At 34.9% G+C, this 15,121-nt stretch overlaps 1 protein-coding gene across 1 annotated transcript; it reads left to right on the plus strand.

The window, feature by feature from the left end:
- The first annotated feature begins 77 nt into the window (after window positions 1–77).
- On the plus strand, window positions 78–14,584 carry LOC127933519 (bifunctional 3'-phosphoadenosine 5'-phosphosulfate synthase 2-like). Its single transcript, XM_052530558.1, has 12 exons — window positions 78–595; window positions 4,920–5,034; window positions 6,542–6,777; window positions 7,071–7,209; window positions 7,320–7,438; window positions 8,437–8,550; window positions 8,830–8,941; window positions 10,094–10,299; window positions 10,612–10,747; window positions 11,471–11,739; window positions 12,422–12,651; window positions 13,539–14,584. Exons 1-12 carry the CDS (start codon window positions 569–571, stop codon window positions 13,678–13,680), a joined length of 1,845 nt encoding a protein of 614 aa, XP_052386518.1. The 5' UTR covers window positions 78–568; the 3' UTR covers window positions 13,681–14,584.
- Window positions 14,585–15,121: the final 537 nt, after the last annotated feature.

Genomic DNA, 15,121 nt, shown 5'->3' on the forward strand with positions numbered 1-15,121 from the left:
TATTATTATTTTATTTTTATTTTTTTAGGAAGGGCTTGAAATGTCAAGGAAACTCATTGGACAATAGGTGTGGGAACCTTGAAATTATTTTATATTATTTTATTAGAAAAAGTTTTTTTTAGGTCTTTTAGGTAGGCTCTTTGACGACAGCAAATAGAAAATTATAGACAGGAAGTCTCTTAAAAAGTCGACTCTATGAAAAGTTGTTGAATTATTTGTATTTTGACCAAAAAGTCATTTTAATTTTACACATGATTGCAGAACAAGGGGTTATCTTTCTCTTTACATCCTACTCCCCGCCTGCTTTCTCTCCGGTAGCGCATGGCCCCTCCTCCTCCTCAGTGCAGTCTCACACCGGTTCTGCTCTCCATTCAACCGTATGGCATGCAGATTGCGGGAGCCGGGAGGCTGGACAAGGGCAGGGCTGCGAGGTGTTTTGCTACACTCTTAAAAACACTTCTCTCTCCGCGTCTCCACAAACTACCTTCAAGAAGTTCACCTGCGAGTTCAGTCTGCCCCGCCTCCCAGCGAAGGTCCAATCCCGAGCGCACTTCACTATTGGAGAGAGATGCCTGGAAACGCAACACCGAGACCGGTGAGATTAGACAGAAAGCCCATAAAAAAACTTCTCAAGTCGATTACTATTTTTATTTTTTTGGTCAGGGCTATATTTTCTTTCTCTTTTTTTTATTTTATTGAGATTTTTCTCATTTGATGTGTTTTGCAGGGGATGTATGAGGTTTCTTCGACATGTCAGCTAACTTTTTTTGTTGTTGTGTTATATAACTGCCTGCGATCATTTGGGGAGATATTGGGCAAGAGCTCGGCTGTAAGTCAAATTACTGTAGACATACTGGCTTTAAAAAACATCATCAAATTTGAGTTTATAAAACTGAAAAAAAGAGAACTAAATAAAAATGATAATTAATAAAATTATCATGAATACTAAACAGAAATGTGACTCGTTTTCACACGTTTAGACTATTACAGTTCTACTATGTTGAACTTTATTGACATTATTGTTCACTCAATAGGCTACACGTTGTCCTTGCAGTTGTCACAAAGGAAACCTGCCATTAAACTATGCCTTGTAAATAAATGTAAATAATTTAAACATTTTCATTAATTGTTCTTTACATTCCTTTATAACTGTTTTAATTATAATGGAATACAAAGAACCATTAAAGAAAACTGACAAATGTAATACGCAACAAAATAATGGTTTGACATTTCTGTATAAAGTACTGAAATTAGTACATTGAGCTATACATTTATAGCCTACCATTAAAAACTTCACATTGTAACATGTTACATCATGTATGATCTTTGCCAATTTAAAATGTTTAGTTAAATGTGCTTTCATTATAGTTATTCTTGTCTAAATGTAGGCCAGTGTGGTTTGATTGTTTACTTTTTATTGAACTGCTACATCACTAAAATATGATACTGGAATAGTAGGCTACAAAATGTAGGCTACAAAAAAGTTTGAGAAAGTTTTGAGATAGATGTGATGTGTATATTTACACACACTGCTTGTGTGTGTGTGTGTGTGTGTGTGTGTACTCAGACTACCACGTAACCACATTTAGAGTTTACGCTTTCACTGTGTGATTTAGTCTGTTTAAATACATTAAGAATTACCCCCAAATGGGGACTTTTATATGTCTTTTATATTTATATCAGCTGATATAGTTAATATCACACAAAGAGTAGCCTGCAGTTTTTTTTTCTCCAAATATCAGTACGATCTTAAATGTGATTTGATTTTATAAAAGTTCAATAAGCAAGAAGTTAATATTAATTGGCTTACATTTTATAGATAAGTTCTTGTTTTTGCTCTATTTCGACAATGAAAATAGTTTCAAACAAAGCCACAGCAGAACTGTTTTACATCTGAACAACACACAACATGTTTCGTTACTGAATCAATAAGCTATTTGAATGAATCGATTGAATGAATGACTCAATGACTCACTCATGCAGTGATTTGCCGCCACTCACTGGCGATGTTATGTTTATATTTACAGTATATTTTCCCCCTTTCCTCCACAATCATTTTAAATATAATTTTTGTTTTTTTGTTTTTAAAACATCAAAACATTATTTATGCATTTGTAACTCCAGGTTAACTGCATTCATGTCCTGTATTAAACAGTCAGTGTGAATGCATCTAAATGCATCAGATTCTGTGCATCCTCTGCATTGCAAGAGGTTTTATAAAGTTAATGTAAAGTTTATAAACATTTATATTAAGGTTTATGTAAAAATTCCTCCTCAGAGATAAATATTGATATTGATAATATAGATTTTTTTCAATGCATTTTCAATAGATTTTTAAAATACAATATAATTACAATATAATTAGAAATCACTTAAAAAATGTTAACTAAATTAATAACACTACCCTGAAGTAGGCTACTATGATTCCAGTGATAAAAACAGCAGGAATAAGGCTTTCCAAAATGGCTGCATTATCTGTCACATATTCATAGACAGTAAAAGAAATGGACATAGCGACCCCATTGGAACTCAATTGAGACAAGTGAAGCCCATTTTTAGCTATTTTTAGCACTTCTGTTTCTGACGCGCAGACTCAAACGAAGCTTGACGACGTCAGCAACCTGTCTGAAAGATGTAAATGTTCTAGTAGCTGTGCGTGCAAACTGCCATTGTTAATCTTGCAGAGACGGCGAGCTTGAGCGGGGAGTTCTTTTGCGTGAGTGAGCAGGAGTAAGTATTCTGATTAATTATTTTGTATAGTATTTTAAAATGTAACGCCAGTACGCCATATTAAGTTAATTGCCTGCGAGCTTCCCCTCCTGTCTGTACGGTAATGCAGAGTGGTTATGACGCAATCGTTAGCCTATTTTTACAAAAACTATTTCTACAGGGCCATAATGTAACACAGAAGGAAATAATGGACAAATGGAGTCTTTAAACGCCTCAGATGTAAAGTTATTCGCTATCAAAGTGACGCAAAAATGAATGGGAGTCAATGGGATGCTAACGCAAGTGAAGTTCTGCTACAAGATGGCGGCACACGGCCGACTTCAACTTCCGGTCGACTTCCTTGCCGCCTGCGCATATTGCTCAAAAAGGAAAAAGAAGCCCCTCCACATTCCTTTTGGTTATGTATAAAAAAATAAATTTTGGTTATGGAAAAAAAAATCTTTAAACAAAGACATTACAAGATTTTTCTACATAGATCTGTTGTCTTAGAAAACACTGAAATATGACACCTGCAACAGTCATACAAGGATTCAGAGTCTATTAGAGGTCAGAGTTTATTTAGTTGATTTAATGCCAGTTATTCATATATTCAAGCTGTTATCTTTGACATCTACAGTTTTCATTCATAAAAGGCTATAGTGGCACTGCATATCTGGTTTAACAGAGAAAATAAAAGGGGAAAAGCATGTATGTAAGAGAGGTGCTCTTAAATAGGATTCACTGGAAGTCAGTAATACATTCATCTATTTGTATTTCAAACACTTCACAAGTAATTTTGAGACTGGGTATGAAGAATATGCTGTGTGTGAGTGTGTAGCTAATTCATGTCATTGACTGAGTTGTAAATGCATGATTTATCCTTTTTTTTTTATCTGACGCATAACAGTCAGCAATAATTTCATATATAACCCTGTGTGAGGGTGTGTGTGCTGTACAAAGTTGATGCATTCCTGGTTGATTAATATAATAGTCTGTTTATAAAGCAGTGGTTTTCCTGCAGCTCATCTCACACAATCCCAGTATTTTTCCACTTGGTTCTTAGCGAGGAGCTCTGCATGGAACTGAGGCTGAGGCAATATGAGTGTGCGTGTGAGAGCAAGAAAGATGTGAATTAGCAACATTATTACAGCTACAACATTTGTACATTGACCACATTGCATTAATGATCCCCCAATCTGAAACAAATAGCTATAACACACATTGATTAACTATTTATTGCTTCATACCAAAAATCCTTTGTATATTTCATATAGCGTGATAGTTAATTCTTAACAGCATACTGCAGAGTTTCCAAACCAGGAAAAGATAAGTAAAGTAATTTGCATATGATTTGGTTTATATGTTTCATCTTTGGGAATTCTTAAGACATATAGAAAAATTGTGTCCATTGCTTTGATTTCTTCCCCCCACACAAATACCATTAAAAAAATTTGGGTTGGTAAGATGTTTTTGAAACATTTGAAGAAATGTTTGCCAATGCTGCATTTATTTGATTACAAAAACACTTTGGTGAAATATCATAACAGTTTAAAATAGTAACCTTCCAATTTAATATATTTCAATTAACATAAAAAAATATATATTTAATATATTTAATATATTTTATTTAATATATATTTTAAAATAATTTATTCTTGTGATGGGAGATGAATTCAGATAGCGTTTGCTTAAAAAAGTTGCTTGATATTGAATATTTTTGAAACCATGCTAATTTTTTTCTAGATTGTTTGATGAATAGAAAAGAATAATATTTATATGAAATAGAAATCCTCTGTAAAATTGTGATCGTTTCATCTTAAAGAAAAAAGAATCAAGGAAACAGATTCTCACGAATACTTCAACCTGGAAGCAGTTGTTATTAAATACTAGAACTGAACAGCATCTAAAACACTGTAAAAAAAAAAAAAAAAGGTATTAATAATCTGGATAAATGCAACTTTTGCATAAATTGTAAACAACATTTATTCATTAAAGATGTACAGTATTAATGGAACTTCTCTCACAAACACACACACACTCACACAAACTTCCTTGATATCAAAATGTAAAAGGTGTATACCAAATGCATAAATATAACTTCAATGGAAAATGTAAATGGAGTATCAAAGCTCATTGTTTATTCCTGTGCTTATATGTCCAAAATTCTAGTACTATACTAAACGTTGGTATGTATGCATGTGTGTTTGTAGAATCTGCAGAAGTCTACTAATGTGGTTTACCAGGCCCATCATGTCAGCCGCAGCAAGAGAGGGCAGGTCGTGGGAACCAGAGGAGGTTTCAGAGGATGCACAGTCTGGCTCACAGGTAATGCATGGGCACACCCACACCCAAACAACTGTAAAAATAAACACATAAACCATATCCAACAAGTCTGAATAAAGAAATCCAAAAAATGCATCTGTTTAAAAACAGCAATGACACGAGATGTCACCCAGTGGGCAATTGATGTCAAATAGACATCAAATTGACGTCAAACATAGTCATCAAAGAACTGGTCAAAAATGCAAATCAAATCGATGTCAAAACTTGACATTAAATTGCCGTCAATTTTTGACATTAATTTGATTTGCATTTTTTAAAAACATTTTTAACACATTGATGTCCTATTCTAGACCACAAGAATAATGACAAAACAGTATTAAATGCAAGACGTGTTTTATTAAATCCACTGGTTTATATCAGAATTTTGTAAATTTTTTTAAATGAACATGTAGTTGTAATACCGTATACACTTGGTATTACAATTTCATTTAGCTGACACTTTTATCCAAAGCGACTTACAATTGCTATATATATGTCAGAGGTCACACGCCTCTGGAGCATCTAGGGGTTAAGTGTCTTGCTCAGGGACACATTGGTGTCTCACAGTGGATTCGAACCCGGGTCTCTCACACCAAAGGCATGTGTCTTATCCACTGCACCAACACTTACTTAATGTGTGGTTACAGCAAAAATGCTGCATAATTTTTTTTTATTTGTAATTAAGCAAATCAGTATATTTTTGGTAAAATATAATATATTCACCTCTTTCATTGTCAGTAATTTATGCCTACATTTTATAAATAGTTTTTTGTTGTTGTTGTTTATATGTTTTTAACCACAGAAGTCCCAGAAGTTACAAGTCATGCAAAAATCAAACAACATATGACATGCCGAATGGATGCATTTTGAAGAAAAAAAAAAATTATTTGATGACTATGTTTGATGTCAATTTGATGTCTATTTGATATCAATTGCCCGCTGGGCTGATGTCAATGTGATGTCAATATGACATCAACTGAACGCCTATAACACGATGTTGATTTGATGTCAACTCAATGTCAAACATGTTGGCCCATATACTTACATAATCAATTTCAGTATGGGATGAACCTAATATTTTCACCAATTAACCACTGGAAGGACTTGATGTATAATCTGACTTTGAAATTATGTTTTGCAGCATCTTGATCAAATCTTGTCTAATATTTGACGTCAAATTGACATCAAGGTGCCCACTGGGCAGGCAAGGCAGGTCTCGGGAAATCATTTCACAAACCAAAGCAAGTTAGTCTGAATTTAAAACCCCAGGCATTGACTATAAAGTTTCACCACACTGGGTTTTTCGATACAGATTTTTCACTACCCCCGTTGTGTGGCTCAAGTTTCATTTAATGAACATGAACAAGAAACATGTTCCTTGTTTCTGATAACTTGCACAAACTGTCATGATCATGAATCACAATCCTAAATTTTAAACTGTAGTGTAAGTTTAACAAATCCAAATCAGAGTATATCCAAGTGTAAGAAATTCATTTGTGTGTGTACACAGGTCTGTCCGGGGCTGGTAAGACAACGGTGGGATTTGCTTTAGAGGAGTATCTGGTCTCTCACTCCATTCCCTGCTACTCTTTGGATGGTGATAACATCCGTCACGGCCTGAATAAGAACCTGGGCTTTACTTCTTTGGATCGAGAGGAGAATATTCGCCGTGTTGCTGAAGTGGCCAAACTGTTTGCAGATGCTGGGCTTGTTTGCATTACAAGCTTCATCTCACCATTTACCAAAGTAAGCAAACAAACCAATGACTGGCATTGTTTTATCAATATTTGAATCAAAGAATCAAATCCAAATCACAAGACTAAGCTCACAACATTATCAGTATGTTTTGAGAGATTTTAAACCCACTGCAGAATAAATAGTTTTTTAGCAGATTCTGATGTTCCAAGTGATTTATAAAATAACCAAAGCAGACTAAGGAATATGTAAACACATGGAGAAACAAACACTGTGTTTTAATTTTCATTAACCATTCTAATAAAAATGTTCTCTAAAAATACATAATGCTCAACATCTTGCAGGACCGTGCAGAGGCCCGGGCGATCCATGAGAAAGCAGGTTTGCCGTTTTTTGAGGTGTTTGTGGACGCTCCTCTGGAGGTGTGCGAGAGCAGAGATGTTAAAGGACTCTACAAAAAAGCAAGATCAGGAGAGATTAAAAGTAATATAAAAAAACATAGAACCTTTATAACTGTGCAGTACCACAAAGTAAGTAAAACAATCTACAAAACACATTTTCACAAACCTTGCCTTCCTTCATTTCCTACTCAGGCTTCACTGGTATAGATTCTGAGTATGAGTGTCCAGAGGCTCCTGAGCTGATTCTGAAGACCGGAAAGCTCACAGTGAACGAATGCATTCAGCAGTTGGTAGACCTTTTGAAGGAACAGGTTAGTCAGGAGCTGAACACAGGCTTAAGAATACATTTCATCTGCCATTTCCCGATTGGTGCTTGTACCTTTATCTTTGGAGTACCTCATGGTCAGAAGTCCATAGTTGAAACCATTATAACCAAGCCTCTGTCAACATATCTGTCTGGAGGGAACACCATTAGGGCAGGATATTTTACTCCAGTGCACTCGTGGAAAAAATAAATCCTTTCTTCCTTAAAGGGATAGTTCTCCCAAAAATAAAATCCTGTCATTACTTGCTTACCCTCATGTCGTTCTAAACGAATGTGTGGTCATTTTCTTCTGTGGAACATATAAATACAGTACCGTTCAAAAGTTTGGCATCAGAATGTTTTTCTGTTGAAGAAATTAGGCTAATACTTGTATTCAGCAAATATTTCTTAAGCTGCAAAAGTGACACACATAATAAATTGACAGACATACGTCAATGAAAAAAATATTTAGCAAAAATTATAAAAAAAAAACACGTTAATAATTAGCATATTAGAATAATTTCTGAAAGATCATGTGACACTGAAGACAGGAAAATGGCCGCTGAAAATTTAGCTTCGCCTTCACAGGAATTACTTACATTTTAAAATATATGGCAATACAAATAAATGAAAACAACCATTTACTGTATTTTTTTTCTTAAAAAGTTATTTTAAAAACATTTCAAGATCATACCGACTCCACACTTTTGAACACTACTGTCAATGAAGAATCTTAACATAGATCTTTTCCATACAATAAGTTTATAATTTACACAAGAGTTGTGCACCATAAAATAGTGTATAACTCATGAGTTATAGTCCAACTCTTTGGAAGACGTGTTGATACCTAAAAAATTTAAGTCCATGCAAAAAATCTTCACCTTTCCATTAAACTCAAACTTGACAAGATTGCAATTACAGCAACGAAAGTCATTTTTTTTGCACATGCCATTAGATAGAAAAAACAGTATATTAATTTAACCCTTTGATATTTTTCTATCTTAGAGCATCGTTCCCAGTGGAGCTGTAGAGGAGATTCATGAACTCTTTGTGCCTGAAAACAACCTCAAGCTGGCACAGACAGACGCCAGCCCCCTGCCCTCTATCAGCATCACCAAGGTAAACAGAAACATTCGTCCTCAAGGCCGGGGATCAATCATGTTCATAAATATGAGTGATCTGTTGGCAAGAAGACACACAACTGCTTCATCTTCCCTAATTTAAAATGCTAATTTATTCCAGAAACCACAACAATAACGATTTGAATGCTGTTCCTTAGAGTTACTCACACCTATTATTCCATCCAACAGGCAATGAATCCGAACAGACTTTTAGAAGAATACAATATTAGCTAAATGTTCTGTTTTTAAACACAGCTCTCTGTATCTGTATGTGCAGTTGGACTTACAGTGGGTGCAGGTGTTGGCTGAAGGATGGGCTAGTCCTCTGAAGGGCTTCATGAGGGAGAGAGAATACCTACAAGTCATTCACTTCAACAGCCTACTGGATGGTAACATACAAGCACACACATTTACAACAAGAGGTGAAACGTTTTAGCCATGCCAGTCTTTTATTACAGTACTAAACACCTCCCTCCATCATCTCATTTTTATTCTGCAGTACACACAGCAATCAGACTTAGTTAGGTTAATTGTCTTCATGCTGGGAATGGTACTGATACCAGCAACAGAAGGCTGATCTAAGGTTTGCACTGTTATTTAGAAGATGTTTCATGCATAAAATAGCAGTTGCCAGAGCTGAAGCTGCTTTCAGGACACAGAATGATGCAATGATCTGGCTTCCTGTGAAATTCTCATGCTGCATTTGGTTTAATTTTTTTTTTTTTTTATATATTATATTCACTGTAAAAAATATTCCGTAAAATATACGGTAAAAAACCGGCAGCTGTGGTTGCCAGAATTATACCGTAAAAAATACGTTAAAACCGTTTTTGGTTTAACAGTTTTATACTGTAAAAAATACAGTTACACTGTTGTAGGTTTATCGGTTTTTCTTTATATTTACAATTTAATACCATAATTTAACTGATATAATATTAATACAGGAACTTATTGAAGCACTGAAATCTGTTATCTGTACCTTTGTATTACACTGGTAACCACCAAAAGCAGGTGGTGATGAGAGAGTTACGTGGTGAAACAAACCCCATCACAAGCAGCTTTTAAATAATAAGATTCATAGAAGGTGCACGGTGTCGTTCACACAAGCACTAAACACCATCATGGTGAGACTCATTAAACTGAAATATGCAATAAACATTAATTTAACAACATTTTATGTAACATACAAACCTAATAAACATAACAGATGAGAAAAAATTAAGAAGAAACATAGTTATTTCAAAGAAAAAACATCAAATTCAAACAAAATTTGAAATGCAACGCAGAGAATTCTGGGAACGAAAGTTTACGGTTTTCCCCTGTAAAGTTTACAGGAAATTACCATTAACCAGTAAACAGGTTTGTACTGTAGCATTTTCACAGTTTTTTACAGTGTATTTATATATATATATATATATATATATATATATATATATATATATATATATATATATATAATTATAAATAAATAATTTCTGTAATTTCAGTCATCTCGTTAAAATTATTTCTATGCAGATTAATTTACCTATTCCTAAATACAGGTGGTACCATCAATCTCTCAGTACCCATTGTACTTCCTGTTGCAACGGAGGTTAAAGAACATCTACAGGGCAGCATGGCTGTGGCTCTGGAGTACCAGGGAAAACGTGTCGCCATCTTACGCAACCCAGAGTTCTTTGAGCATCGAAAAGAAGAGCGATGTGCTCGTCAATGGGGGACAACCTGCCCCAAACACCCTTATATAAAGGTAGGAATTTGGCAAACACTTTGAGAATGAATGTATAACAAACCACCAAAGTATTGAGGGAAAGTCTCCACTTAATACAGTTAAATGAATAGTACCAGAAAAGAGGCTCAGAAACAGCAGAAAATTGTCTTTTAAATAATATTAATAATAATAAAAAAAAAAAGGATTTCTAACTGAAATTCGTAATATGTGTGTGTGTGTGTGTGTGTGTGTGTGTGTGTGTTTGTGTTTAATACAGTTGTTGCAATGGTTGATTGTTTTAACTTAAAAATGCACACTAAATACATACTTTAACTGCTCACCTATAAACAGATGGTTTTGGAAAGCGGTGATTGGCTGGTAGGAGGTGAACTAGAGGTATTGGAGAGAATCAGATGGAACGATGGGCTGGATCAGTACCGTCTCACTCCACGGGAGCTGAAGCAGAAATTTAAAGAGATGAAAGCAGGTAAAAGCAAACGGGTTAAAGTTAACAAGTAACTACGTATAAAGAGTTTTCTTCTGGAGACACTTTAACTTAATTAAGTTTTGCAATACCCATGCATCTCCAATGAAAATCACTGTCATTATATATCTAGGATCTGTTGTTTTAAAGCAATGCAGCCAAACAGGTTCTAAGCGGCCAAATATGGCAGCAAGATATTGTATCAGGGCTGTTGGCTTGTATATGAAGCATGGAATCTAAACCACTCATGTATGGCACAATGTTAAAAATGTAAAAATAGTAAAATTGGGTTTTTAAACCCATATAGAAAAACACTACTGACACTTTTTTTGGCTTGACAAAGCATGTGGATTGGAGCAAAAAGACTATTAGATATGGTGTGGCTAAAATAAGTCACATGTTTACCACATTTGTGGTGCAGTGGCTGCCCACTGCTCCAGATGTGTGTTCAATGTGTACGTGTTTGTTCACTACTCACTGTGGGTTAATTGTTAAATTCCAAGTATGGGACACCACGTCCCTTCCTTTCCATTGGCTGGTGTTAATTTAAAAAAGTCCAATAAGAAATCAAAGTTGATAATCTGATACCCCACATGAGTGTCTTGGATTTCTGGCGTTGTAGGTCCTTTGCACCCTCTTGAAAAAAGTATCATATTCTGGATTTCACCATGGTTATGCAACAACTAATTAAAGCACTGGAATTGACGATTGCATCATTTTCCCCAGATGCAGTGTTTGCTTTTCAGCTCAGGAACCCGGTGCACAATGGCCATGCCCTGCTTATGACTGACACGCGTCGACGATTGGAGGAACGCGGGTATCGAAGGCCAGTGCTACTTTTGCATCCTTTGGGTGGCTGGACCAAAGATGATGACGTGCCTCTAGATTGGAGGATGAAACAACATGCAGCCGTGCTGGAGGATGGCATCCTAGACCCACAATCCACCATTGTGGCCATCTTTCCCTCCCCTATGATGTATGCTGGGCCTACAGAGGTATGAAGATGGTTGTCTTTCACACACACATAGGAAAATGAAATACCAAATGGCAATCATTTTTAAGCACTTTATAGTTTAGTTTACTGTTCAAAGTTTTGGGATCACTTTTAAGAAATTATTACTTTTATTGAGCAAGGATGCATTAAATTGATCAAAAGTGACACTAAAGGCACCCGAATTTAATGTTATTATAAACAAAATATTTTTATTTCACATGAATGCTGTTCTTGAGCAACAAATCAACATATTAGAATGATTTCTGAAGGATCATGTGACACAAAGCCTGGACTAAAGCCATCACAGGAATACATTACATTTTAATATATATTTAAATAGAAAAACAGTTCATTTAAATTCTAATTATATGACAATATTATAGTTTTTACTGCATTTTTGATCAAATAAATGTTTTCTTGTTTTAAGGATCTTAGCAACCCCCAAACTTTTAAATGGTAGTGTAAATAAAGGAATATTAGGTATTTATATAAGTTATTACTTTGCGACCATTAACATTTTTATTTTCTATATAGTATGAATGTGTTAATGAATGTACCCCAGTGTTGTTGGGAAGTATGTGATTTCGGATGCCATCAAAATTCCTATGAACTCCTGTCATTTTACCCATAACATATTAAGTGCCACCCTTACAAACAGCTAACCTTTTCCATGCGTCTGTCAGGTCCAGTGGCACTGCCGTGCAAGGATGATATCAGGATCTAATTTTTACATTGTGGGTCGTGATCCTGCTGGGATGCCCCACCCAGTGACAGGACAGGACCTGTATGAGCCATCTCATGGAGGTAAAGTTCTGTCCATGGCCCCTGGACTCACCTCTGTGGAGATTATCCCCTTCAGAGTGGCTGCATACAATAAGACCAAGAAAGCTATGGACTTCTATGACAAAGACAGGTAAAACTGAATTATAACAGTATTAAAAAATATTTTAAAGCATAATGCTAATAACTCTCTGTTATTGGTATCCAATGAACGAATAGTTTACTCAAAAAATGAAAATGAGCTGAAAATTGAATGAAAGTTCACATAACAGATTTAGAAAAAATTGCATTACATCACTTGCTCACCTATGGATGTTCTGCAGTGTGAGAATCTCTACAGAATAAGAGTCCAAACAGCTGATAAAAATATTACAATAATCCTCAAGCAATCCACACAACTCATGATGGTTTTATTTATTATAAATACACAGCTTTGGGTGAGCAAGTGAGGTAATGCTAAATTTCTCCAAATCTGTTTTGATGGAGAAACAAACTCGTTAAGATCTTGGATGACCTGAGGTGTAAATGTTCAGAAAATTTACATTTTGGGGTGAACTATTCCTGTAAGTGGCTTTAGCAATGGTTTATGCCACAAACTGACCACATTTACATGCATATAAAAATGTTATCACTAATTGTACAGAAATATTTTGGAGGAAAGAAGATACAAAATAAATCAAACACGTTAAAATAAATGAATGTGATTTAATATACTGACAATTCAATTCATTTCAATTCATTGTGCAAAATTAATAATAATAATAATAAAGACTTAAAAGGAAAGACAGAGCATTTCCAGCATTTGGTATGAAATGAACATGAACAGATTAATGTGTATCTCTTAGACTATTTAAAATATGCTGATCTAGGAGAATTTCAATAGCGGTGATGTATGTAAATGTCTTTTTCCAGTAACCAGGAACTTAAGCAAACCTTATCTGAATATGAATGTGGTAACTTAGTGATTGTGAACCATGAAAAGTAGGCTGCTTTTACATCTCTTGTTTTCAAACAATGCAGGCATGCTGATTTTGAGTTCATCTCTGGGACCAAGATGCGCAAACTGGCCCGCAGTGGAGAGAACCCTCCAGATGGCTTCATGGCCCCTAAAGCCTGGAAGGTCCTCACAGATTATTACATTTCTCTACAGAAAGATGAGTGATGACACATACAGGAAGTTCCAACAAACAGAAAACCTCAGATCACAGCGCATGTTGTCCACACTGAGAATGACTCAGTACATTAAACTACATCAAGGCATTGAGAAATGAAGGCACATCCTTACAACTAGCTGGTAGCAAAGGTGGTCAAGACTTTACTACAGAATGGTTTTTAACTGGAAATATGACCATGGTTTGTCAACTGTGAAATTTAAACTGATGTGCCTTGATTAACAGATTGTCAATCCCAAAGATATTATGAGATCTATTTCTTAAATTGTATTTAAAAAACATGTCTTGTAAACTTACAGAAAGAAAAAGTATATCAACTGTAATCTAAATGAATCAAGTGGATACAATTTTTACGATTTTAAAGAAAAAATACAGATGAAATGGTTATATTGTAAAATATTGTTACAATTCAAATTAACTGTTTTAATATATTTTTAAATGTAATTTATTCCTCTGATGGCAATGCTTATGGACATTTTCTGTAACAATTTAAACTTCTTTTTTTGTCAGTTTTGATTAATGTATCTTGCTGAATATATTAATTTATTTTTAAAAATCTTACTGACCCCAAACTTTAAGTTGACATATATATCAAAAAGGTGTTCATACAGCCACAAATACAGTCAGATTTCACCCTCCAACCAAAATAATTTTGTTTACAAAAAAAAAAAAAAAATGTAACCCCCCAGGAAAGGGGCTGCTATCTGGGGATCATATTCCAGAAATTATAATAGGAAAATATATTATCATTAATATATTTATTTTATTCATTCAAAGAGAATAATGAATAACACTGTCTCATTAAAGATTAAACAGTGTATACAATATTATGTTATTTGGCTATTCTGTATATCATGTCTCTTTTAATTAAAGCTTTTCAATGTGATGACATAATTGTGACCATGTGGCTGATTTTAGATGTTCACAGTGCGTGACAGTACGCACAGTTTGCTTTCTGTTCTTTGAAACAAGGACAAAAGTTACATTTAACAGATGGATGGAGTAAATGTGTAATGCTGTGCACATCCACATAAATATTGACTCTTTACTGCCATCTTTTGGTCACCAGTGTACAGAACCCACATAGCACCATGGGAAAAATTATGCAAACACAGGGCTCGACAACAAGGACTGCGTGAAAAGCAAAAAGACTACATTTAGTACTCGCATGTACACAGTTCATGCTTGCGCTTGAACGGACCAATACATACAAGCATGTCAAAATATCCGTCTAGGCGAGTTACTTTGTAGTTTTAACAATGATTAATCTATATTTAATATATACAGTGGAATACAGATGCACCAGTCGACATCCTCCCCCCCCCCCCCCTTATTACGGGCTTGCACACAAACTGCACTGCAATAATTTTCCAAAATGTAATTTGTGTGGAAACATTAGGAAGTGTGTAAACGGCTGTTAACAGGTCAGAG

The sequence above is a fragment of the Carassius gibelio genome, chromosome A17 (genome assembly GCF_023724105.1).
Source record: "Carassius gibelio isolate Cgi1373 ecotype wild population from Czech Republic chromosome A17, carGib1.2-hapl.c, whole genome shotgun sequence".
Taxonomy (NCBI): Eukaryota; Metazoa; Chordata; class Actinopteri; order Cypriniformes; family Cyprinidae; genus Carassius; species Carassius gibelio.